We start from the raw sequence: 26995 nt of genomic DNA, 5'->3' as shown, positions 1-26995 counted from the left end.
CATCAATATGAATTCAAAACAAAAGGACTCAGAAAGAATAAAAGACATTATCAGGCAAATGAAAACAAAAAGACAGAAAGCAGGGTTGAGATACTAAGTACAGGTAAGTTTAATTTAAAGACAAATTAACTGACCAAAAATATCTAGATTGTGTGGAGGAATATGCTTCTTAGTATCCTTGATACTATCGCAACACCAGAGGTATCTTTGCTCGTGGAGAGTCCCCAATAACAGGTATTGAAAAATAACAAAGAGAGAAGAAAAGTAGGAGCTAATAAAAGGAAAAAGTGACATAAAAAGATATTTTTCTATTGGAAAATGATAGAATCCACCAATTATTGGCTGAGGTAAAGCTCAGTAGTATAAGTACCACACATGATCTTTTTGATTCTTTTCAACAAAAATCTAACACCAAATGCCATGTGGGTTCCATCTCTACTTGCACTAACTGTGTGATGTTAAGCAAGTCATTTAACCAATTTGGGATTCAGTTTAATCACTTGTAAAATGAGGTGGTGGGATGCAATGACCTTTCAGGTGAAATATATCTTTAATACTGTGATTTTACTGTTATCAAAATATATAGGATGTTGGTGTTTCAAATATATATGGAATACTGACTTAAACATAAAATATATTTGGAAGAAATTATTCTTGACTGTACCTTTCACTTTTCAGTGTTACAACCTCTTGCTTTGCCTGATTCAGAAGGGTTTTGGTTATTTCCAGTTCATTTTCTGCAAGATTAATTCTTCTTTTTAAGTCAGCTTCTTGCCTTTCTTTTGCAGTCAGTTCTTCCTGTAAAGTTTTATATATTTGTTGACAAGTCATTAAAGAGTCTTCCTTTTCTTTAAGCAATCTGGTGTGCCTAAAATGGAATAAGAAAAAAACCCAACCAATACGCATTAAATACTATGTTTTTATGTTTATCAAAGATAGATAAATATCTCATTTAAAACTAAAGAGTATAACTTTAATTTTTAAAATAAGAACGTTATGTAAATGAATAGTTCTGCGATTTAAACATTTTCCCATCCAGGCAAAGGCAAAATCAATGAAAGCTTCAATATATTATAAACTTGAATTAGGTATTGTTTATGTAAACAATACAATAAGAAAAGCTAAGTACATTTTAAATGTTATTTAAAATATGGTTTCAAATTCAATTACTAAAACTATTAAATAAAAAATTTGCAGTGTATACCGTGACTCAGAAATAATGGATTCGAACTTCAGTTTTCTAAGTTCTCTTTGACACTCATCAGCTTCATTAGATTTATTCCTAAAATAATACAAAAGAGGTTCAAATATTTTATTTCAAAATAGTTGAAGTATAATTTTTTTCCCTTTTATAAAAACAGGTTTTTCCTTTATTAATTTTCCTATCTTTATATTGTATTTGTGGTTACATATGCAGATTTCCTTGAAATTAGAAATATATAGTCAAAAGGTTTTTGTTTGCCAAAAAATAACCTAATCTGTTAGTCCAATTATATGCGCTTTTCCATATCATTACTTTACTCATCCATAAAAAAATTTCTTAGCATCTTCATATTATTATTTCTTTAAAGAAATAAATATTCAGTCCACTTCTATAATGGGCAAGTAATCTCCTGTCAGACTGATCTGCATTTAACTAAAATGTCTAAGCTTTAGGCAACATTTAAAAAGCAAACAAAAGAAAATACCCCTATGTGAAAGTGACCAAAAGCACGAAGATTCTGGAGGAAAGTTGACACTGAGAATAAGGTGACAGCCATGGGGTCAGGGTTTTTTGTTGCTTTTTTTTTAAATGATTTTAAACCTGAGGGCAGGCCCCAGTCTGCCCCATACAGGAGAACCAAAATTCTGATAGAAAACTGGTAGAAAACTCACAGTCATTCTGGCTTGAAGAACTACAAGACAGTGTTTGGGGACAACCACAGCTGCAGGAAAGTGAAAAGTGAACCCCAAATGGGAGTGAGCCAGTGGGAGGGAATCCCAAATACTGCATATAAACTCTGCCCATATGTCTGGCTGAGCCCTGAACTACAGGTGCCCTGGGCAGACTCCAAGCAGCCTAGTTAAAGATGAAAGAACTGAACTGAGATTTGAGCTGTTGCCATAGAGATAGAGTTTGCATTTTGAGGCCAACCAAATTAATTATCTGCTTAAAGTAACACCACCCCTACCACCAACAACAACAGTATTTAGAGAAATATAACAGAATCTAGAATTTCCATAACATAACATTCACAATGTCCAGAATATAAAAAAATTACTCAACATAGGAAGACACAGAAAAGCATGACCTATTCTAAAGAGAAAAGACAGTTAATAGGGACTGACTCTGAGATGACCCGGATACTGAAATTAGCAGACAAGGATTTCTGAAGGCACAGTTATAACTCGCTCAAAGACATAAAGGAAAATCTACTTTAATTCGTGAAAAGATAAAAAACCTCAGTAGAGAAGTAGAAACCATTAAAAAGAACGAAATGGAAATTCTAAAACTGAAATAGACATTTGTCTTGATCTTATATGATTCGGTTTTGTAACAATACTCAAAAAGTTAACATATTAAGAAAGATTAATATTCCAGTTTGTTTGTATAGACTTCTCATTAATAATTTATTATATGAATGTACCTTAAAATAGCTTTGAAAGCTAATTTAATACGTTTATAAATGTACAAAAAAAAGTTAGATTCTTAATGGGTTTGCCCTACTTGCAAAATAACTTTAATTTCTAATAAACAATAATTTATTTATATCATGAATATGAACAGCATTTATTTTTATTCATTTATTTTCTTTTCTAGCTTACAATGATAAAATTGTAAGCTACAGAAAATTACATAAACAATTATATGATGAATTATTACAAGGAAGAAACTTTTGCAACTACTATCCATGTAAAAAAATAAAACCTAATCAGCTAGCCTAGAAGCTTCATGTCCTGGGCCCAATAATAGCCAACTCCCTCCTCCCTAAATTGATCATTCTCATGAATTTTATGGTAATCACTGATTTTCTTTGGAGTTGTATTGCCCAAGTTTTATCCCTAAACACTATACTTTAGTTCTACTTTTTCTTTTATGAAAAAAATGTTTTTTAAAACATGTTGTTTCCTTTATTATCCACTTTTTGTAAAATAGTTTTAAGTATTATACTAACATACAATAAACTGCCCACAATTTGGCAGATTTGACATACGTACAAGCCCATGAAACCATCACCGTAATCAAGCAGCACGTGAGCATACTTAGAGCCTAGATACTGGTCTCTAATACCCTTCACATTCAAAGGAACAAGGACTACTCAGAGAAATGGGTGATTCCAAGGCTGGGGCAGAGTAGTTATACCTGAAACAGTTTGTTATACCGAAAGTAAGGAAGTGCTTATGAAAGAGGACGGGATCATGTTCCAACGCCATAAGAGCCAGCCGGAAGTGGCCCCCAGTGGCTAAGCTTAGAACAATTTGTGTGCCAAAATAATTAAGTACAATAATGAATTATAAGCCATTGAACAAAACAGGAGTTCATGAATCCATACCAATAAGTAAATAAATAATGGGAAGAAGGGAGGCTCCTATTTAAAGTAGAATGCTGAGGGCTTACTAATAAATGGTCAGGGAGACTTGGAGTTGGAAAAATCATCATCTAGCAATGACTGTCATAAAGATTAGGTGAGGCAAAAATCATTAATGGATGCTGTATCTAGGGATAAGTGTTGATGAAAAGCAGAGCATGTGTATGTACCTAAAGTGTCTCTTATAGACTGCTTACTGGTTGAAAGGGAACAAAACCCCTCAGTACTAATACAGTGGAAAAATTGAGCAATACCTTGACCAGGTGATCAAAATTAACATCACCAACGAGAGGCAGATGATCATGTGCCTTTAGATGTGGTGCTCTGAGAAGTGCTCGTTCTCACCTATATGGTTTTCTGGCTGAGAGTACATATCCTTAATCCAATCAAGAGGAAACCAGAAAAATACAAAATGAAAAATATTTTATTTAAAAAAGTATGAGGGGTTCTGCGTTCTTCAAAAATGTCCATGTCATAAAAAGACAAAGACGGACTGGAAATATTCCAGATTTAAGGAGGCTAAAGAGACATACCAAGTAGGCTGACCCTACCTGGACTATGTGCTAGAGGAGAAAATATTATAAAGGCCCACTCAGAAAATTAGAATATGGATGCTAGATTAGAATATTATTAATGTAATTATTGCATGTAAAATTATAACATTGATTACCCTCCTGGTTATATGAAGTATCACTGTCCTGAGGAAAGGCAGGCTAAACTATTTAGAAGTAAAGGGTCGTGTTGTATGTAACTTATCCTCAAATGGTGCAGGAAAATTTGTGTGTGGGTTTCAGGGAGAGAGAGAGAGAGAGAGAAAAGGTTGAGGGGACAGGGGTAGGGGTGAGGGGAAAAAACAAATGGGTTAAAACATTAATAATAGATGAATCTGGGTAAAGCCTATTTGTGTGCTCTTTGTACTATCATCATGTTTACAACTTTTTGTAAGTTTGAAATTATTTCCAAGTAAAACATTAGAAAATAAAGAATAAGGAAAAGAGTGACATACCATTAAAAAGTGAGCAAAGGTTGTACTAAGGTGAGTCACAAAGGAAAGAATACAAAGAGCCAAAGATGCAGGAGTACAAGTTTTCATTAAACTAGGATTTTTTTTTTTTCTTAGTTATACTACCCAGTATTAGCTAGGAAGTGGAGAAATAGGTATTTACAAACACTGCTGAGATTATAAATCAATAAAATCTTATTGCAAGGTAATGAGTCATTATGAATTAATAGTCTTAAAAATATGCAAGTTTGAGTCTAGCAAAAATTATCCTAAGGAAATAACTGCATGTGAATAGAAAGATTTATCTCTATGAATTTCAAAATATCTTGCTTATAAAAGTGAAAAATTTGGAAATTTTAAAATACAAGGGATTAGAAAATAAGTTATGATTCATCCACAGATTAGAATACTACATAGCTATTTGATAACTATAAATATATCATGTAATGACATGGGAAAATATCCAGGATATATTACTAAGTGAAAATATGTTTAAAATTTGCATTACTTAGAAAAATGGACTATAAGGATATCGAAATATAAAGATGATGGTTTTTTTTTGTGGATTCCTGTATTTGCCAAGTTTTATACCTTTACTTTTAAGTCAAACAACAATGTTCCTTTTAGAAATGCTTTGAGATTCAGCAGCCCCAGCCACAACTTTCACTCTATGTTCAGATTCTTATACACACTTTTCCAAATCTAGAGTCAGGGACAGCAGAACACCTTTAAGTGGTTATTTTACTATGTGGCCAATAAATTTTGGCTGCAGTTTAAGAAAAAAAGGTCCCTGGGCAGTCTACCATCCCAAGAACTCCCCTCACTATGGTCATCTCCCACCCCCACGCCAGTTAAGCCACTCTTTTTATGGTCTGCCCTTCACTGCCCAACTGTTATCTTCCCCTTCATTAGGATGGGAGGAATTGGAAGGAATAGAAAGAATGCCTACATCTCTTTAAACACTGCATTCCTTCTTTTACCCTCAGCAAATAGTGTTAATCCTTTCTCTTCAACTGCTTTGCATAAGCCTTCAGAAAGGCCCCTGCTGCTCCTGCCAATCAAAGCAAAGGAAATAAGATAGAGTAGTTGGATATTTTCCTCTAATCTGAAAGGCAAGGGTCATAACATTCCACTTCTTTATGTGAAATAGCCATTCTTAAACTGCCTCCTTGATATTTCTACTTTGCTGTCCAAAAGGCATCTCAAATCTAATAGATCAAAAGCATTGTTTTGTATTTCCCTCACTCCCCTATCTATTTCTTTTACAAATTTTCCCACTTCATGAAATGGCACCAACTCATAATGATACTATTAGGTAACACCTTATATATCTCACACGAAGTTAAAACCAGCCCTTACTCAGCCCTTGTTACAGTTGAGGAAACTGAAAACAGAGAGGTAAGTAACACGCCCAAGGTGACGTAATGCTAAGTAGTACTGCCCCAGCCGTCTGGATTTGGCTTCCAGGCTGTTAGTCACTATACTCTACTGCCTCTCAACTGTCTACCTGATGCTGAAAAGCCCCAAACCCCATCCTTTATTATTTCCTTTCTTTTCCAGTCCTCTTCCTCCCCGGCCACATCTACTCCATCAGTAAATCCTGTGAGAGCGACCCCTGGCATATATTTCTCTCCATCTCCACACTATAGCCTTACACTAAACCAGCCACTTCTCACTTGCATGTACGCTGGGCCTCCCACCTAGTCTCCCTGATCGCTCTTGCACTCTCACTTCAGTCCATTCTCCATGCAGCAGCCATGCCACCCTCTTAAAACAAATCAAATCAGTTCTCTCTATTGCCAAACCTCCAAGAGTTTCCCTCTGCCCTCTGCATAAATCCAAAATCCTCACTGGGCTTTGGACACACTGGTATATTCATTTCTTATTGCTGCTGTAACAAATTACCACAAATGTAGGGGTTTAAAACAACACAAATTTATTACTTTACATTTCTAAGTAAGAAGTCCTAAAATCAAGATGTCTTGAGGGCTGTGTTCCCCCTGGAAGCTCTAGAGGAGAATCTGTTTTCCTGCCTTTTCTAGCTTCTAGAGACCACATGCATTCCTTGGCTTGTGGCCCCTTCTTCCATCTTCAAATCACATTACTCCAACCTCTGCTTCCATCCTCACATCCACTTTTGTGACTTTGACCCTCTTGCTTTCATCTTATAAGGACCTTTGCAGTTATAACATTGAGCCTGCCTGAATAATCCAACATAATCTCCCCAGCTCTATATCCCTAATTTAAACATGTGCAAAATCCCTTTTGCCACATAGGATAATGTACTCACAGATTTCAGGGATTAGGACATGAAAATCTTTGGAAGCCGTTATTCCATCTACCACAACTGGCCTTCATGTTTCTTTAACTGGTAAAACTCACTCCCAAGAATTTTTTGTCCTTGATCTCTCTGCTTCCGGATGTTAGCTTATTAGCACTGTTAGCTCCTTTCTGTAACTCAGATCTTAACTCAAAGGTCATCTGGGGCTTCCCTGGTGGCGCAGTGGTTGAGAGTCCACCTGCCGATGCAGGGGACACGGGTTCGTGCCCCGGTTCGGGAAGATTCCACATGCCGCAGAGCGGCTGGGCCCGTGAGCCATGGCCGCTGAGCCTGCGTGTCCAGAGCCTGTGCTCCGCTACGGGAGAGGCCACAACAGTGAGAGGCCCGCGTACAGAAAAAAAAAAAAAAAAAAGGTCATCTGCCCAGGGATGCCACTCTATCAAAAGGACACCACTCTTCCCCAACACTCACATTCTTTTATGCCTGTTTTATATTTTTGCAGCACTTAACGTTACCTGAAATTACCTATTGTAGCTTGTCAATCTTGTTACTTCAGTATCTAGTGCTTGTACACAAAAGAGTCATGGCACATAACTGCCTCTCCATGAGCATTTTGTATTGAATGAGTCAATGAAGGAAACCTAGTCTGTTAAATCTAGGATCATGTGAAAGTGTATCTGTACTCTGACACTGGATTGCCACCAGGCCACCTGCTTTCTAGGCAAAAAATTCTCATGAATGATGACAGAAGAGGAAAATCAGGAGAACATTGTATCTTAGAAGGCAATAATAATGTTCCAAGAACATCTCAACTGTGCAAAATGTTGCTGTTATTTGGTCAAGAGCTTTATAAACAAGAAATTTATGCTGGTTATGGCTGATTACTGCTTACAATTATTAGTTAAATGAGGAGGAGGTGGCTGCTAATAAAATTAAAGTGTAAGCATGTAACAAAGTTCCCCAAATTAGAAAGTATATTTCATATCACCACTTTAGACATATTCACTAGTAACTGATAAATTATAAATCATTTAAAGTGAATTTTGTTCTTTTCATTACATATGTGAAAATGAACACATTCACACTGTAAGCTATTTAAGCAATATATAAGTATATAGAGTAAAATAAGAGTCTCTATACACCCCGGCTCTCACTTCCAGAAGGAACTGTTGTAATCCTACCAATCATTTATTCAATGAATTTGAATCCACATATATTTGTATGTACATTCATATACTTTTTAAACATGAATGGAATCATTTTTCTGGAGCCATATTTTTAATCTCTAAAATTCCTAATAGTTTTTTTTTGGTAACAGCCTGTTCTTCTTTAATGGTTACAATCCTGGACATACTTTGAAGTATATCCTAACTTTAAAAATTTATCTTAACATCTTTTGTTTGCTATGTAACAATTTCTCTAGGTGTTAAAGCTTTTCTGTGTGAATTCAGAGGCATGTGAACAAGGCTGGGGGAAGGTTTTTCTCACATACCTGGTAATCTTTGGTTAGGTGTTCATTCTAAGCCTAAGATTCTGGTTTGTTGTCTGCGTTGCTGTTTATTGTTGCCCTAGATTGTTTCTGAAGGTTGTGATGAAGGGGCAGAGTATGGTGGGGGCACTGGAGGCTTGTCTTGGGATGTGGGGACCGTGGCCTCTGGGGTTCAGTAGCTGGCAGGCTCCCCAGCTCCAGTCCCCACACTCATTGCTTTATTCTGGGTGCAGATCCCTTGCAAATGCTGCTTCACACGGGACCTGTTGATTAGGGGTGGGGTGGGGCTGGTGAGGGGCCAGTGGCTTAAATGTTCCAAATATGATCCCTCAGAGTGGGCTTCATTGGATCACCTGAATCAGAATTGTATGTGTGTGGTGGGGGGAGTGCATTACAAATGCAGATTGCTCAGGGACACCCCAAACCCAAACTTAAAGCCAGAATGTCTGTGGGAATGGAGCCCAGAAACTGATCCTGGGATTGGGTCTGTGAGGGAGGTCATACTGTAATACACAGTTTCAGTAAACTATCCAGGATTCTTCTGCAGATTGGAGTTTGAGAACCACTGTTCTGATGATTTGCCTTATCCCACTCCCTTCTCTTTGTGTTAACTGATTCCAGGTAAAGTCCTGCCCGTCACATGCCCACCACACAATTGGTTTTCCTCTAGTTTATTCCTCTGCAGAGTTGACCCTTTTTATTATCCTTCCTATGTATTCTCTTTCAGGAATTCCTAAAAACTTCTCACCCTCTATAGCAGCCTTTCTTATTAGTCTTATTTACTTATCTTATCCTATATACATATATATAAAATAAAAGTGTTATTTCCTAGTTCTCTCTCCCTCTCTCTACATAAATATTTAAAAGTAATAAAGTTGCATTTCACAGCATCCATATTTTTCATTACTTCAGGAAGGTTTTCCCTAAATTAATCTAGATATTATGACACAAATAAATTTGTAGAAAATGTCATCAATTTTCAGAGCATCACTAACACTCTACCTCTAGTAAACATTACTAGTTACCTTCTGGACATGTACTATAGCTGTCTTCCTGGCCATCAAAGCCCCATTATCATCTGTTCTCAGGGTAAATCCTGCCTGACCTGAGCTAACTGTGGTAGTCCTGTTCCCCTTGCCAGTGATTCATTCAGGAGAGGGTATGTAAAGTGTTCTAGCCAAGAGATGTAAGGAGAGGGCTGTTTGGTGGCTTCTGAGAAATTTTTATCTCACTTCTAAGGAGACACCAGAAAAACAGGCCCTTCCTGCCACTGGGGTGGTTACATTTGGATGTGGTACCTGGAATTGCAGCCATGTCATGATCATAGGGGACTTAGCCTTGGGGTGAAGCCAGTGCTGAGGGCAGCAGAATAGAGACAGAAAGATCATCAAGATCCTTGGTGATATTGTTGAGTCACTGGATTGACTAAACCTGAAACCACTCTACCTCTGTTACTTATAGCTCAAAGAATCCTAAGTGATAAAATCTCTATTTTCAAATATACAACAAGTTCTTATAAACCTTGGAAAATATTTTCTTATAAATCTTAGGAAAAAAAGAACCCGAAGTTCATCCATTTAAAAACTGCCTTTTCCCCGTAAGTAAAAACCCACAAAACGTATATCCAAACATTTAAAAATCTTTAAACAAAACAATTATCTTAAGCTGGATGGGTGAAACCATTCCTCACCCCAGCCCCCACAAAGAGTGAGGATTAAAATTTTTTAAAAATCTGATTTCACACCACCTTCCAATTTCTGGAAGTTCAAACAGGTTTGGGTATATAGAGCAAATCTTCAATTTATTAAGAAATGGCATGTCAAAAATTTTGAGTGAATTATTTTGACTTCAAACTGAATTTACCATAAAACAATGGCCAAGTTGAAAATTTGGTTTTAATCTATAAATAAAATAGTACTTACATACTACTGGGGACTTCCTGAGCTCTGAGTACCCTGAGCAGTCCCAGGCTCTGATCCTACATGCCTGCCCTACTCAACTTCAACTTCATCCTAGTAGTGAAGGAGGGTAGACGGAGTAGAGATGGAAGAGCTAGGTACAGGCAGCACAGAGAAAGGGCTCCATCAGGTGAGACCATTTAACTGGCTCTATCTTTCATCAAGTTTTCTAAAAGTGGATGCTCTGCCCATTTTCTAATTTTAAAAAGTTCTCACACAGGTAGGAAGCACCAGTTTTATTATAAACTGAAACAACAGCATCAGTATTTCTACAATTCTACAGTGATTTCCTCCAGGTAGTTGATTTGATGGACTTTACTGAGTGGTATTTTCTCCCTCCAACTCCAATCTACTCTGACTCTTATTTCTTAGCACTCATATTATAAATTATATTAAAATTAACAAAAATATCACAAAGCATGTATTAATATTAAATGGGCTGTGGTCTGATGAGGCAGGCCCTCCCGCATGAGACATTCATGAGGCCAAAGCCCTCCCTGATGTAACTAGAGGGTGGGGATTAACAATTTTCTGGCAATTCCCATCTTGCTTCTTTTTTTCATGTATCTTCTCATCAGAAAGTTCTTGCTGGGTGCAGTGAGTCATGCTAGGACCTCTTGCCCACTTATTCCTTCAACCCCAACTATCATATACAGACAGTTGAACTATTATTTACTGAACTATTGACCACAGTGTTATAAAGCATGAATATTTGGTTTTTCTTGGATTTTGAAAATAAATTATTTTGCTACAAATAATCAAATTATACATTAATTTGATAGAGTATTTTTGGAATTTGTTCTTCCTTGTGTTGTTAAGAATTTTGCTGAACACATTGTTATTAGGAATAGTCCATGGTCAACACAACATTTAGTTGCTAAGAATTTTCAGTATTTATATTTCTTATGAGGTTCATCCTTCTAAAACATAGGAACTGAAAACCAAAGCTACCAGATTACATACCACAAAGTAAAAGAATTTATTTACTTTTCAAAGATTATATAAATTCTATTTTAGTGTTATAATTATAGATGTACTATATTTATACTATCATTTTTGAAATTTCTGAAATAAAATCATTTCTAAAAGAAATAGAGAGGGCAGACAGCAAAAGCAAGAAGAACTACAATCCTGCAGCCTGTGGAACAAAAACCACATTCACAGCAAGACAGACGAGATGAAAAGGCAGAGGGCTATGTACCAGATGAAGGAACAAGATAAAACCCCAGAAAAACAACTAAATGAAGGGAGACAGGCAACCTTCCAGAAAAATAATTCACAATAATGATAGTGAAGATGATCCAGGACCTCAGAAAAAGAATGGAGGCAAAGATCGAGAAGATGCAAGAAATGTTTAACAAAGACCTAGAAGAATTAAAGAACAAACAGAGATCAACAATACAATAACTAAAATGCAAACTACACTAGAAGGAATCAATAGCAGAATAACTGAGGCAGAAGAACGGATAAGTGATCTGGAAGACAAAATGGTGGAATTCACTGCTGCAGAACAGAATAAAGAATGAAAGGAAATGAAGACAGCCTAAGAGACTTCTGGGACAACATTAAAGGCAACAACATTCGCATTATAGGGGTCCCAGAAGGAGAAGAGAGAGAGTAAAAGAGAAAATATTTGAAGAGATTATAGTCGAAAACTTCCCTAACATGGGAAAGGAAATAGCCACCCAACTCTAGGGAGCGCAGAGAGTCCCACACAGGATAAACCCAAGGAGAAACACGCTGAGACACATAGTAATCAAATTGGCAAAAACTAAGGACAAAGAAAAATTATTGAAAGCAGCAAGGGAAAAATGACACATAACATACAAGGGAACTCCCATAAGGTTAACAGCTGACTTCTCAGCAGAAACGCCACAAGCCAGAGGGAGTGGCATGATACACTTAAAGTGATGAAAGGGAAGAACCTACAACCAAGATTACTCTACCCAGCAAGGATCTCACTCAGATTCGATGGAGAAATCAAAAGCTTTACAGACAAGCAAAAGCTAAGAGAATTCAGCATCACCAAACCAGCTCTACAACAAATGCTAAAGGAACTTCTCTACGTGGGAAACACAAGAGAAGAAAAGGACCTACAAAAACAAACGCAAAACAATTAAGAAAATGGTCATAGGAACATACATATCGATAATTACCTTAAACGTGAATGGATTAAATGCACCAACCAAAAGACACAGGCTTGCTGAATGGATACAAAAACAAGACCCATATATATGCTGTCTACAAGAGACCCACTTCAGACCTAGGGACACATACAGACTGAAAATGAGGGGATAGAAAAAGATATTCCATGCAAATGGAAATCAAAAGAAAGCTGGAGTAGCAATACTCATATCAGATAAAACAGACTTTAAAATAAAGAACGTTACAAGAGACAAGGAAGGACACTACATAATGATCAAGGGATCAATCCAAGAAGAAGATATAACAATTATAAATATATATGCACCCAACATAGGAGCACCTCAATACATAAGGCAACTGCTAACAGCTATAAAAGAGGGAATTGACAGTAACACAATAATAATGGGGGACGTTCACACCTCACTTACACCAATGGACAGATCATCCAAAATGAAAATAAATAAGGAAACAGAAGCTTTAAATGACACAATAGACCAGATACATTTAAATGATATTTATAGGACATTCCATCCAAAAACAGCAGATTACACTTTCTTCTCAAGTGGGCACAGAACATTCTCCAGGATAGATAACATCTTGGGTCACAAATCAACGCTTAGTAAATTTAAGAAAATTGAAATCATATCAAGCATCTTTTCTGACCACAACGCTATGAGATTAGAAATGAATTATAGGGGAAGAACCATAAAAAACACAAACACATGGAGGCTAAACAATACTTTACTAATTAATCAAGAGATCACTGAAGAAATCAAAGAGGAAATCAAAAAATACCTAGAGAAAAATGACAATGAAAACACGATGATCCAAAACCTATCTGATGCAGCAAAAGCAGTTCTAACAGCTATACAAGCCTAACTCAAGAAACAAGAAAAATCTCAAATAAACAATCCAACCTTACACCTAAAGGAACTAGAGAAAGAAGAACAAAATCCAAAGTTAGCACAAGGAGAGAAATCATAAAGATCAGAGCAGAAATAAATGAAATAGAAACAAAGAAAACAATAGCAAAGATCAATAAAACTAAAAGCTGGTTCTTTGAGAAGATACACAAAATTGATAAACCATTAGCCAGACTCATCAAGAAAAAGAGGGAGAAGACTCAAACCAATAAAATTAGAAATGAAAAAGGAGAAGTTACAACAGACACCGCAGAAATACAAAGCATCCTAAGAGACTACTACAAACAACTCTATGCCAATAAAATGGAAAACCTGGAAGAAATGGACAAATTCTTAGGAAGGTATAACCTTCCATGATTGAACCAGGAAGAAATAGAAAATATGAACAGACCAATCACAAGGAATGAAATTGAAACTGATTAAAAATCTTCGAACAAACAAAAGTCCAGGACCAGATGGCTCCACAGGTGAATTCTATAAAACATTTAGAGAAGAGCTAATACCCATCCTTCTCAAACTCTTCCAAAAAATTGTGGAGGAAGGAACACTCTCAAACTCATTCTATGAGGTCACCATCACCCTGATACCAAAACCAGACAAAGATACTACAAAAAAATAAAATTACAGACCAATATCACTGATCAATATAGATGCAAAAATCCTCAACAAAATACTAGCAAACCGAATGCAACAACACATTAAAAGGATTATACACCATGATCAAGTAGGATTTATCCCAGGGATGCAAGGATTCTTCAATATACGCATATGAATCAATGTGATACACCATATTAACAAATCGAAGAATAAAAACCATATGATCATCTCAATAGATGCATAAAAAGCTTTTGACATAGTTAAACACCCATTTATGATAAAAACTCTCCAGAAAGTGGGCATAGAGGGAACCTACTTCAACATAATAAAGGCCATATACGACAAACCCACAGCAAACATAATTCTCCTTGGTGAAAAACTGAAAGCATTTCCTCTAAGATCAGGAACAAGACAAGGAAGTCCACTCTCACCACTATTATTCAACATAGTTTTGGAAGTCCTAGCCATGGCAATCAGAGAAGAAAAAGAAATAAAAGGAATACAAATTGGAAAAGAAGAAGTAAAACTGTCACTGTTTGCAGATGACATAATACTATACATAGAGAATCCTAAAGATGGCACCAGAAAACTACTAGAGCTAATCAATGAATGTGGTAAAGTTGCAGGATTCAAAATTAATGCTCAGAAATCTCTGGCATTCCTATACACTAATGATGAAAAATCTGAAAGAGAAATTAAGGAAACACTCCCATTTACCACTGCAACGAAAAGAATAAAATACCTAGGAATAAACCTACCCAGGGAGACAAAAGACCTGTATGCAGAAAACTATAAGACACTGATGAAAGAAATTAAAGATGATACAAACAGATGGAGAGATATACCATGTTCTTGGATTGGAAGAACCAATATTGTGAAAATGACTATACTACCCAAAGCAATCTACAGATTCAATGCAATCCCTATCAAATAACCAATGGTATTTTTTACAGAACTAGAACAAAAAATCTTAAAATTTGTATGGAGACACAAAAGACCCCAAATAGCCTAAGCAGTCTTGAGGGAATAAAACGGAGTTGGAGGAATCAGACTCCCTGACTTCAGACTATACTATAAAGCTACAGTAATCAAGACAATATGGTACTGGCACAAAAACAGAAACGTAGATCAATGGAACAAGATAGAAAGCCCAGAGGTAAACCCACGCACCTGTGGTCAACTAATCTATGACAAAGGATGCAAGGATATACTATGGAGAAAAGACAGTCTCTTCAATAAGTGGTGCTGGGAAAACTGGACAGCTACATGTGAGAGAATGAAAGTAGAACACTCCGTAACACCATACACAAAAATAAACTCAAAATGGATTAGAGACCTAAATGTAAGACCAGACACTATAAAACTCTTAGAGGAAAACATAGGCAGAATACTCTATGACATAAATCACAGCAAGATCTTTTACGATCCACCTCCTAGAGTAATGGAAATAAAAATAAACAAATGGGACCTAATGAAACCTAAAAGCTTTTGCACAGCAAAGGAAACCATAAACAAGATGAAAAATAAATAAATAAATAAAAGAAATAGTACTCTGGATATTTTACAGGGGCATTTTCTTATCATTTGTTTTCTAATATTTTCTTTCTCACTTATATAAGGCATAAGCAGTCCAGAATTTCAAAGTTACTCAACTGTCTTTTTGAACCTAAAATTGATTATTTATTTATTTATTATACAGCAGGTTCTTATTAGTTATCTATTTTATACATATTAGTGTATATATGTCAATCCCAATAATCTTATGAAACATTTTCAATGTTGTTTCTTCCAGACAGATAATAAAGAGATAATAAGACAAAAAGTTCAGAGAATATTAAGTTACTATATTTGAATGATCAGGGAAAGCTTTAATACCTGGATAGGTAAGTTTCTTACTGAGATAAAGAAACATTTAATATATTTAAAAATATTTACAGGTCCTTCAATATAGGCCAGAAAAGTAGCTGAGAAAAATTGCAGTAGACCATACCAACACATCCAAATTACTGCCCAGAGTCACAGAGAATACATGGGGGTCTTTCTAAATTCTTACAGGCTGTTTAATGTTTACTATCTTACATGAGCTTTTCTTTGTAGTTGTCCATCTCAGTCACTGCCTTCTGAAGTTTTAGCCCACGTGCTTCAATCTCACACTGTAAATCTGGAATGACATAATGTGTTCTTCTGATTAGTACATTTTAAGTGTCCAGATATTTTCATAGAGTAAACCACATTCTTTTAGCATTGCCACTCACCTCCTGAAGAATAATGCAGCTGTTTATTCCACTTTGCTTGAATGACCATATGTAGCTCATCCCTACTCTGAAATCCCGCAGAATTAATAGGTTTTGACAGACTCAATTTATTGGCCTCTTTCTGCCCCCAACGTCATGCTAATTTTCAAACAGCTAATAGGCTAAATTTTACTGATGTTTTCAAAGGAAATTTATGTCACTGGCACACATATGAATTTTTGGTCATATGGCTCACTTCTGAAACACTTGACTTTCTGAGCTAGCTCTTGTGGCCTGGAACTTAGAAGTATTGCTAAGGCCTCCCAGTAGAACTGAAATAGATAAACCACGTGCAAGGCTTCCAGTAAAGAATCTGTTAACTCTGGGTAGTGTCTAATAGGCATTTTAATGACTTTCAAGCCAAGAAAATACAAGCAGGCAATTGGCTTCCACAGAGTCTTGAACTGAGGAATTCAAGTAGTGTTTGAGAAATATTATTCAGGCAGCCATGTCTCACATGTGTGGATGCAGAACTGAAACTAAAGCAGAAAGAACATATGGCTTGAATGATCTGAGACCCACCATTAGCCTGTGTGTGTGGACTAAGATCTGAACCCCAGCCCCAATAACAGTCCTTGTTGGTACTCTTTTTGGGAAAAGGTGGAAAACAAATTTACACAGGTGGATTAACTGACTTCTATGAAGAAAATAATTTTAAACATTGAAATTTATAAAATTTCCATGTTACATCTGTTCAGGTGTTTTAATAACATATTTTTAATAGTAAACTTTAAAATCGTTTAAAAAATTTTGATAGATCTTTATTGGAGTATAATTGCTTCACAATAAATACTGTGTTAGTTGATGTTGCACAACAAAGTGAATCAGCCATATGCATATACATGTCCCCATATCCCCTCCTTCTTGACCCTCCCTCCCATCCTCCCTATCCCACCCCTCTAGGTCATCACAAAGCACTGAGCCGATCTCCCTGTGCTATGCTGCTGCTTGCAACCAGCCAATTATTTTACATTTGGTAGTGTATACATGTCGATGCTACTCTCACTTCGCCCCAGCTTCGCTCTCCCACCCCATGTCCTCAAGTCCATTTTCTATGTCTACCTCTTTATTCCTGCCCTGCAACTAGGTTCATCAATACCACCCTTTTATTTTTAGATTCCATATATATGCATTAGCATATGGTATTTGTTTTTCTCTTTCTGACTTACTTCACTCTGTATGACACACTCTAGGTCCACCCACCTCACTACAAATAACTCAATTTCATTTCTTTTTATGGCTGAGTAATATTCCATTGTATATATGTGCCACATCTTCTTTATCCATTCATCTATCGATGGACATTTAGGTTGCTTCCATATCCTGGCTATTGTAAATAGTGCTGCAATGAACATTGTGGTACAGGTCTCTCTCTTTTTTTTTTTTTTTTTTTTGGCGGTACGCAGGCCTCTCACTGTTGTGGCCTCTCCCGTTGTGGAGCACAGGCTCCAGACGCGCAGGCTCCGCTGCCACGGCTCATGGGCCTAGCTGCTCCATGGCATGTGGGATCTTCCCGGACCGGGGCACGAACCTGTGTCCCCTGCATCAGCAGGCGGACTCTCAACCACTGCACCACCAGGGAAGCCCACATGTCTCTTTTTGAATTATGGTTTTCTCAGGGTATATGCCCAGTAGTGGGATTGCTGGGTCATATGGCAGTTCTATATTTAGTTTTTTAAGGAACCTCCATACTGTTCTTCACAGTGCCTGTATCAATTTACATTCCCACCAACAGTGCAGGAGGGTTCCCTTTTCACCATACCCTTTCCAGCATTTATTGTTTCTAGATTTTTTGATAATGGCCATTCTGACTGGTATGAGGTGATACCTCATTGTAGTTTTCATTTGCATTTCTCTAATAATTAGTGTTGAGCATCTTTTCATGTGCCTCTTGGCCATCTGTATGTCTTCATTGGTGAAATGTGTATTTAAGTCTTCCACCCATTTTTTAACTGGATTGTTTGTTTTTTTGATATTGAACTCCATGAGCTATTTGTATATTTTGGAGATTAATCCTTTGTCTGTTGTTTCATCTGCAAATATTTTCTCCCATTCTGAGGGTTGTCTTTTTGTATTGTTTATGGTTTCTGTTGCTGTGCAAAAGCTTTTAAGTTTAATTAGTTCCCATTTGATTATTTTTGTTTTTATATCCATTACTCTAGGAGGTGGGTCAAAAAAGATCTTGCTGTGGTTTATGTCAAAGAGTGTTTTTCCTACGTTTTCCTCTAAGAGTTTTATAGTGTATTGTCTTACATTTAAGTCTTTAATCCATTTGGAGCTTATTTTTGGGTATGGTGTTAGGTAGTGTTCTAATTTCATTCTTTTACATGTAGCTGTCCGGTTTTCCCAGCACCACTTATTGAAGAGGTTGTCTTTTCTCCATTGTATGTTCTTGCCTCCTTTATCATAAATTAGGTGATCATATGTGCATGCGTTTATCTCTGGGCACTCTATCTTGTACCATTGATTTATATTTTTGTTTTTGTGCCAGTACCATACTCTCTTGATTACTGTAGCTTTGTGGTACAGTTTGAAGTCGGGGAGCCTGATTCCTCCAACTCCGTTTTTCTTTCTCAAGATTGCTTTGGTTATTCAGGGTCTTTTGTTTCCATATGAATTGTAAGATTTTTTGTTCTAATTCTGTGAAGAAAGCCATTGGTAGTTTGATAGGGATTGCACTAATCTGTAGCTTGCTTTGGGTACTATAGTCATTTTCACAATATTGATTCTTCCAGTCCAAGGACATGGTATATTTCTCCATCTGTTTATGTCATCTTTGATTTCTTTCATCAGTGTCTTATAATTTTCTGAGTACAGGTCTTTTGTCTCCTTAGCTAGGTTTATTCCTAGGTACTTTCTTCTTTTTGTTGCAATGGTAAATGGGAGTGTTTCCTTAATTTCTCTTTCTGATTTTTTGTTGTTGGTGTACAGGAATGCCAGAGATTTCTGTGCATTAATTTTGTATCCTGCAACCTTACCAAATATCAGTGATATTGGTCTATAATTTTCTTTCTTTGTGATATATTTTTCTTGTTTTGTTATCAGGATAATGGTGGCTTCATAGAATGAATTTGGGAGTTAAACTTTAAAAACTTTATGCAGCCATACAAATATATAAAATTTCTATACATATCTACAGTCTGCCTTCTTAACTTTGTTTCATGAAAATGAGGCAGTTCCTTAAATCAGAAAATAAATTCACTCTAAACAAATGTTTTAATTAGAATTTACTAGATATTGGTATAAATTTTTATGTTTATTCAGCATGTTCACATATATTAATGTTATCCCTCAAATTGCTACATAAGTGCAAACAGCCCCATTTTTCAGATGATGAGAAATGAGATTTTCTTTGATTCTCTTGCCTAGTATCTTACAGTGAATAAATGCATTAGCCAGCAGTCAAACTGACAAGATTTTAAACTCGGGTAAGGGGATCTATTTGAAAGAATGGCTCTTTAAATAAATAAATAATTCAATATGGACTTAACTTCGTAGATAATATTTGTATGGTACATTTTTTCCACTTATCAAGTGATATCATTATATGAGAGAAAAGATAAAATAACGTACACATAGAAAATTTAGTTTTGAGGGTAACCAGTTGAAACAAGGCAATCTCTAATGAATGTTGCATAATGTGTTGCTTTGTTATTAAGTACATGTGGGCTTCCAGAGGGTTCTATTCACAGGCACAGCTAAAACATTTCTGCCTATCCTCTGAAAAATGAGGGAAGGAAGTTGATGTTTGTTGATTGTATACTTATTCCAGGCACTGTGCAGGGTGCTTTCTCCTATTTCATTTAATTCATAGTCACAACTATCACGAAAAACAGATATACAAACACAGCCTGAAGGGGTTAGTGCACCATGGCTAGCCTGGAGGGAGTCCGGGAAAAAATCTGGACCTGCCAAAGAAGCAAGAGACTTTTTCTTCCCTCTTTGTTTCCTGGTAGGAGAGGAGAGAGAATTAAGAGCACTGCTTAAAGGAGCTCCAGAGACAGGCGCGAGCCGCGGCTAACAGCGTGGACCCCAGAGATGGGCATGAGATGCTAAGGCTGCTGCTGCCAACACCAAGAAGCCTGTGTGCGAGCACAGGTCACTCTCCACACCTCCCTTCCGGGGAGCCTGTGCAGCCCGCCACTGCCAGGGTCCCGGGATCCAGGGACAACTTGCCCAGGAGAACATACGATGCGCCTCAGGCTGGTGCAACGTCAAGCCAGCCTCTGCCGCCGCAGGCTCACCCCACACTACGTACCCCTCCCTCCCCCCGGCCTGAGTGAGCCAGAGCCCCCGAATCAGCGGCTCCTTTAATCCCGCCTGTCTGAGCGAAGAACAGACACCCTCAGGCGACCTACACGCAGAGGCGGGGCCAAATCCAAAGCTGAGCCCCTGGGAGCTGTGAGAACAAAGAAGAGAAAGGGAAATCTCTCTCAGCAGCCTCAGAAGCAGCGGATTAAAGCTCCACAATCAACTTGATGTACCTGCATCTGTGGAATACATGAATAGACAACGAATCATCCCAAATTGAGGAGCTGGACTTTGAGAGCAAGATTTATTATTTTCTCCCCTTTTCCTCTTTTTGTGAGTGTGTATGTGTATGCTTCTGTGTGAGATTTTGTCTGTATAGCTTTGCTTTCACCATTTGTCCTAGGATTCAATCCGTCCATTGTTTTTTTTTTTTACTTAAAAATTTTTTTTTCTTAATAATTATTTTATTTGAATAACTTTATTTTATTTTACCTTACCTTATTTTATTTTCTTTTATCCTCTTTCTTTCTTTCTACTTTTTCTCCCTTTTATTCTGAGCCGTGTGGATGAAAGGCTCTTGGTGCTGCAGCCAGGAGTCAGTGCTGAGCCTCTGAGGTGGGAGAGCCAACTTCAGGACACTGGTCCACAAGAGACCTCCCAGCTCCACATAATATGAAATGGTGAAAATCTCCCAGAAATCTCCATCTCAACACCAACACCAAGCTTCACTCAACGACCAGCAAGCTACAGTGCTGGACACCCTATGCCAAACAACTAGCAACACAGGAACACAACCCCACCCATTAGCAGAGAGGCTGCCTAAAATCATAACAAGTCCACAGACACCCCAAAACACACCACCAGACGTGGACCTGCCCACCAGAAAGACAAGATCCAGAAGAAGAAGAGAAAAAGAAAGGGACTGAGAAAATATTTGAAGAGATTATAGTTGAAAACTTCCCTAATATGGGAAAGGAAATAGTTAAGTCCAGGAAGCACAGAGAGTCCCATACAGGATAAATCCAAACAGAAATATGCCAAGACACATATTAATCAAACTGTCAAAAATTAAATACAAAGACAACATATTAAAAGCAGCAAGGGAAAAACAACAAATAACACACAAGGGAATACCCATAAGGTTAACAGCTGATCTTTCAGCAGAAACTCTGCAAGCCAAAAGGGACTGGCAGGACATATTTAAAGCGATGAAGGAGAAAAACCTACAACCAAGATTACTCTACCCAGCAAGGATCTCATTCAGATTTGATGGAGAAATTAAAACCTTTACAGACAAGCAAAAGCTGAGAGAGTTCAGCACCACCAAACCAGCTTTACAACAACTGCTAAAGGAACTTCTCTAGGCAAGAAACACAAGAGAAGGAAAAGACCTACAATAACGAACCCAAAACAATTAAGAAAATGGGAATGGGAACATACATATCGATAATTACCTTAAATGTAAATGGACTAAATGCTCCCACCAAAAGACACAGACTGGCTGAATGGATACAAAAACAAGACCCATATATATGCTGTCTACAAGAGACCCACTTCAGACCTAGGGACACATACAGATTGAAAGTGAGGGGATGGAAAAAGATATTCCATGCAAATGGAAACCAAAAGAAAGCTGGAGTAGCAATTCTCGTATCAGACAAAATAGACTTTAAAATAAAGACTATTAGAAGAGACAAAGAAGGACACTACATAATGATCAAGGGATCGATCCAAGAAGAAGATATAACAATTGTAAATATTTATGCACCCAACATAGGAGCACCTCAATGCATAAGGCAAATACTAACAGCCATAAAAGGGGAAATCGACAGTAACACTTTCATAGTAGGGGACTTTAACACCCCACTTTCACCAATGGACAGATCATCCAAAATGAAAATAAATAAGGAAACACAAGCTTTAAATGATACATTAAACAACATGGACTTAATTGATATTTATAGGACATTCCATCCAAAAACAACAGAATACACGTTTTTCTCAAGTGCTCATGGAACATTCTCCAGGATAGATCATATCTTGGGTCACAAATCAAGCCTTGGTAAATTTAAGAAAATTGAAATTGTATCAAGTATCTTTACCAACCACAACGCTATGCAACTAGATATCAATAACAGGAAAAGATCTGTAAAAAATACAAACACATGGAGGCTAAACAATACACTACTTAATAACGAAGTGATCACTGAAGAAATCAAAGAGGAAATCAAAAAATACCTAGAAACAAATGACAATGGAGACACGACAACCCAAAACCTATGGGATGCAGCAAAGCAGTTCTAAGAGGGAAGTTTATAGCAATACAATCCTACCTTAAGAAACAGGAAACATCTCGAATAAAAAACCTAACCTTGCACCTAAAGCAATTAGAGAAAGAAGAACAAAAAAAACCCAAAGTTAGCAGAAGGAAAGAAATCACAAAGATCAGATCAGAAATAAATGAGAAAGAAATGAAGGAAACGATAGCAAATATCAATAAAACTAAAAGCTGTTTCTTTGAGAAGATACACAAAATTGATAAACCATTAGCCAGACTCATCAAGGAAAAAAGGGAGAAGATTCAAATCAGCAGAATTAGAAATGATAAAAGAGAAGTAACAACTGACACTGGAGAAATACAAAAGATCATGAGAGATTACTACAAGCAACCTTATGCCAAAAAAATGGACAACCTGGAAGAAATGGACACGTTCTTAGAAACGCACAACCTGCCAAGATTGAATCAGGAAGAAATAGAAAATATGAACAGACCAATCACAAGCACTGAAATTGAAACTGTGATTAAAAATCTTCCAACAAAGAAAAGCCCAGGACCAGATGGCTTCACAGGCGAATTCTATCAAACATTTAGAGAAGAGCTAACACCTATCCTTCTCAAACTCTTCCAAAATATAGCAGAGGGAGGAACACTCCCAAACTCCTTCTACGAGGCCACCATCACCTTGATACCAAAACCAGACAAGGATGTCACAAAGAAAGAAACTACAGGCCAATATCACTGATGAACATAGATGCAAAAATCCTCAACAAAATACTAGCAAACAGAATCCAACAGCACATTAAAAGGATCATACACCATGATCAAGTGGGGTTTATTCCAGGAATGCAAAGATTCTTCCATATACGCAAATCAATCAATGTGATACACCACATTAACAAATTGAAGGAGAGAAACCATATGGTCATCTCAATAGATGCAGAGAAAGCTTTCGAAAAAATTCAACACCCATTTATGATAAAAACCCTCCAGAAAGTAGGCATAGAGGGAACTTTCCTGAACATAATAAAGGTCATATGACAAACCCACAGCCAACATCATCCTCAATGGTGAAAAACTGAAAGCATTTCCACTAAGATTAGGAAAAAGACAAGATTGCCTACTCTCACCACTCTTATTCAACATAGTTTTGGAAGTTTTAGCCACAGCAATCAGAGAAGAAAAGGAAATAAAAGGAATCCAAATCAGAAAAGAAGAAGTAAAACTCACTGTTTGCAGATGACATAATACTATACATAGAGAATCCTAAAGATGCTACCAGAAAACTACTAGAGTTAATCAATGAATTTGGTAAAGTAGGAGGATACAAAATTCATGCACAGAAATCTCTGGCATTCCTATACACTAATGATGAAAAATCTGAAAGTGATATCAGGAAAACACTCCCATTTACCAATGCAACAAAAAGAATAAAATATCTAGGAATAAACCTACCTAAGGAGACAAAAGACCTGTATGCAGAAAATTATAAGACACTGATGAAAGAAATTAAAGATGATACAAATAGATGGAGAGATATACCGTGTTCTTGGATTGGAAGAATCAACATTGTGAAAATGACTCTACTACCCAAAGCAATCTATAGATTCAATGCAATCCCTATCAAACTACCACTGTCATTTTTCACAGAACTGGAACAAAATTTGTATAGAAACACAAAAGACCCCGAATAGCCAAATCAATCTTGAGAACGAAAAATGGAGCTGGAGGAATCAGGCTCCCTGACTTCAGACTATACTACAAAGCTACAGTAATCAAGACAGTATGGTACTGGCACAAAAACAGAATGATAGATCAATGGAACAGGATAGAAAGCCCAGAGATAAACCCATGCACATATGGTCACCTTATCTTTGATAAAGGAGGCAGGAATGTACAGTGGAGAAAGGACAGCCTCTTCAATAAATGGTGCTGGGAAAACTGGACAGGTACATTGAAAACTATAAGATTAGATCACTCCCTAACACCATACACAAAAATAAGGTCAAAATGGATTAAAGACCTAAATGTTAGGCCAGAAACTATTAAACTCTTAGAGGAAAACATAGGCAGAACACTCTATGACATAAATCACAGCAAGATCCTTTTTGACCCACCTCCTAGAGAAATGGAAATAAAAACAAAAATAAACAAATGGGACCTAATGAAACTTCACAGCTTTTGCACAGCAAAGGAAACCATAAACAAGACCAAAAGACAACCCTCAGAATGGGAGAAAATATTTGCAAATGAAGCAACACACAAAGGATTAATCTCCAAAATTTACAAGCAGCTCATGCAGCTCAATAACAAAAAAACAAAAAACCTAATCCAAAAATAGGCAGAAGACCTAATTAGACATTTCTCCAAAGAAGATATACAGACTACTAACAAACACATGAAAGAATGCTCAACATCATTAATCATTAGAGAAATGCAAATCAAAACTACAATGAGATATCATCTCCCACCAGTCAGAATGGCCATCATCAAAAAATCTAGAAACAATAAATGCTGGAGAGGGTGTGGAGAAAAGGGAAAACTCTTTCACTGCTGGTGGGAATGTGAATTGGTACAGCCACTGTGGAGAACAGTATGGAGGTTCCTTAAAAAACTGCAAATAGAACTACCATATGACCCAGCAATCCCACTACTGGGCATATACCCTGAGAAAACCATAATTCAAAAAGAGTCATGTACCAAAATGTTCATTGCAGCTCTATTTATAATAGCCAGGAGATGGAAACAACCTATGTGTCCATCATCGGATGAATGGATAAAGAAGATGTGGCACATATATACAATGGAATATTACTCAGCCATAAAACGAAACGAAATTGAGCTATTTGTAATGAGGTGGATGGACCTAGAGTCTGTCATACAGAGTGAAGTAAGTGAGAAAGAGAAACAAATACTGCATGCTAACACATATATATGGAATTTAAGAAAAAAAATGTCATGAAGAACCTAGGGCTAAGACACGGAATAAAGACACAGACCTACTAGAGAATGGACTTGAGGGTATGGGGAGGGGGAAGGGTAAGTTGTGACAAAGCGAGAGAGAGGCATGGACATATATACACTAACAAACGTAAGGTAGATAGCTAGTGGGAAGCAGCCACATAGCACAGGGAGATCAGCTCGGTGCTTTGTGACCACCTAGAGAGGTGGGATAGGGAGGGTGGGAGGGAGGGAGACGCAAGAGATATGGGAACATATGTATATGTATCACTGATTCACTTTGTTATAAAGGAGAAACGAACACACCATTGTAAAGCAGTTATACTCCAATAAAGATGTAAAAAAAAAAACAAAAGAAAACAGATACACATTTTATTTTTACTAGAAGGCTCTAAGAATCAGAGTAATTAACTAACTTTTCAAAGGTCACAGAGCTAGTTAGAAGTGATCCCGAAAAAGAAAAAAAAGAAGTGATCCCGTGATTCAAACTGAGTTTGGCTTCATCACCAAGTCTTTATCTTTCTCACTCTCTTACACTGACTGTCAAAAATATAAAAGCTACAAGGAGATATGATATTTGTCCATGAAAATGTGGTTAGTGTGGCCATATATTTGTTTAGTGTATCCTAGAATATTTAAAGAGGTATACTTAAGACAAATGAAAAGTATTATTTATTACTACATAAAATATGTAATGAATTAGTCTAATGTCTAATTCCAAGAGGTGGTTTAGATAGTTTAAAAATTAATACAATTAATGAAAGATATTAAGACAAATATGGTATCCTTGTGACTGACTTAATAACACTGACATCAGAGAGAACAATTATACCTTTCTGTTAAATGTCCCTTGCTGCTTTTGTCAGGATATAATCCTAAACTAGATGAAGCATGGATCTGAGCCCACATGATAAATTCTATGTTATTACTTCTAAACGCAGCTATTGTTAAGAGGAAGAACTGATTATCTTAAAAATAAACTCCAAAGAATTGGTTCCTGATATGTGAATTTTATGCTATTAATTCTCAATTACCTAATAATTGATAGAACATTAGACAGTAAAAATGGTAGCTAATTCAAAACCCATTTTTACAGCATTGTGAAGTATTCTTAGGATCACATTTGAATATACTTGTGCATCAAAGTTCCAGAATTTACTGGATTTAAAGGAAAATAAACTACACAATCATGACCCAACTCAAGAAAGGAAAAGCTATTATACTTTCCAGTATTATTCTCTCTACA

At 36.8% G+C, this 26995-nt stretch overlaps 1 protein-coding gene across 1 annotated transcript in view; it reads right to left on the bottom strand.

Moving 5' to 3' along the window:
• The window catches only part of LEKR1 (leucine, glutamate and lysine rich 1), a gene marked incomplete at its 3' end in the record, with an annotated part of 265325 nt that overhangs the window by 67901 nt on the left and 170429 nt on the right, over positions 1-26995 (bottom strand). Inside the window, exons 6-8 of the mRNA XM_082654392.1 lie at positions 16045-16126; positions 1205-1282; positions 665-868 (exon numbers count right to left, since the gene is read on the bottom strand). Coding sequence (XP_082510518.1) covers positions 665-868; positions 1205-1282; positions 16045-16126 — 364 coding nt within the window. The remainder of the gene's footprint in view (positions 1-664; positions 869-1204; positions 1283-16044; positions 16127-26995) is intronic.

Source organism: Grampus griseus (genome assembly GCF_964374135.1).
Source record: "Grampus griseus genome assembly, chromosome: 5".
NCBI classification, from domain to species: Eukaryota; Metazoa; Chordata; class Mammalia; order Artiodactyla; family Delphinidae; genus Grampus; species Grampus griseus.
This window is presented reverse-complemented; position numbering and strand designations above follow the sequence as displayed.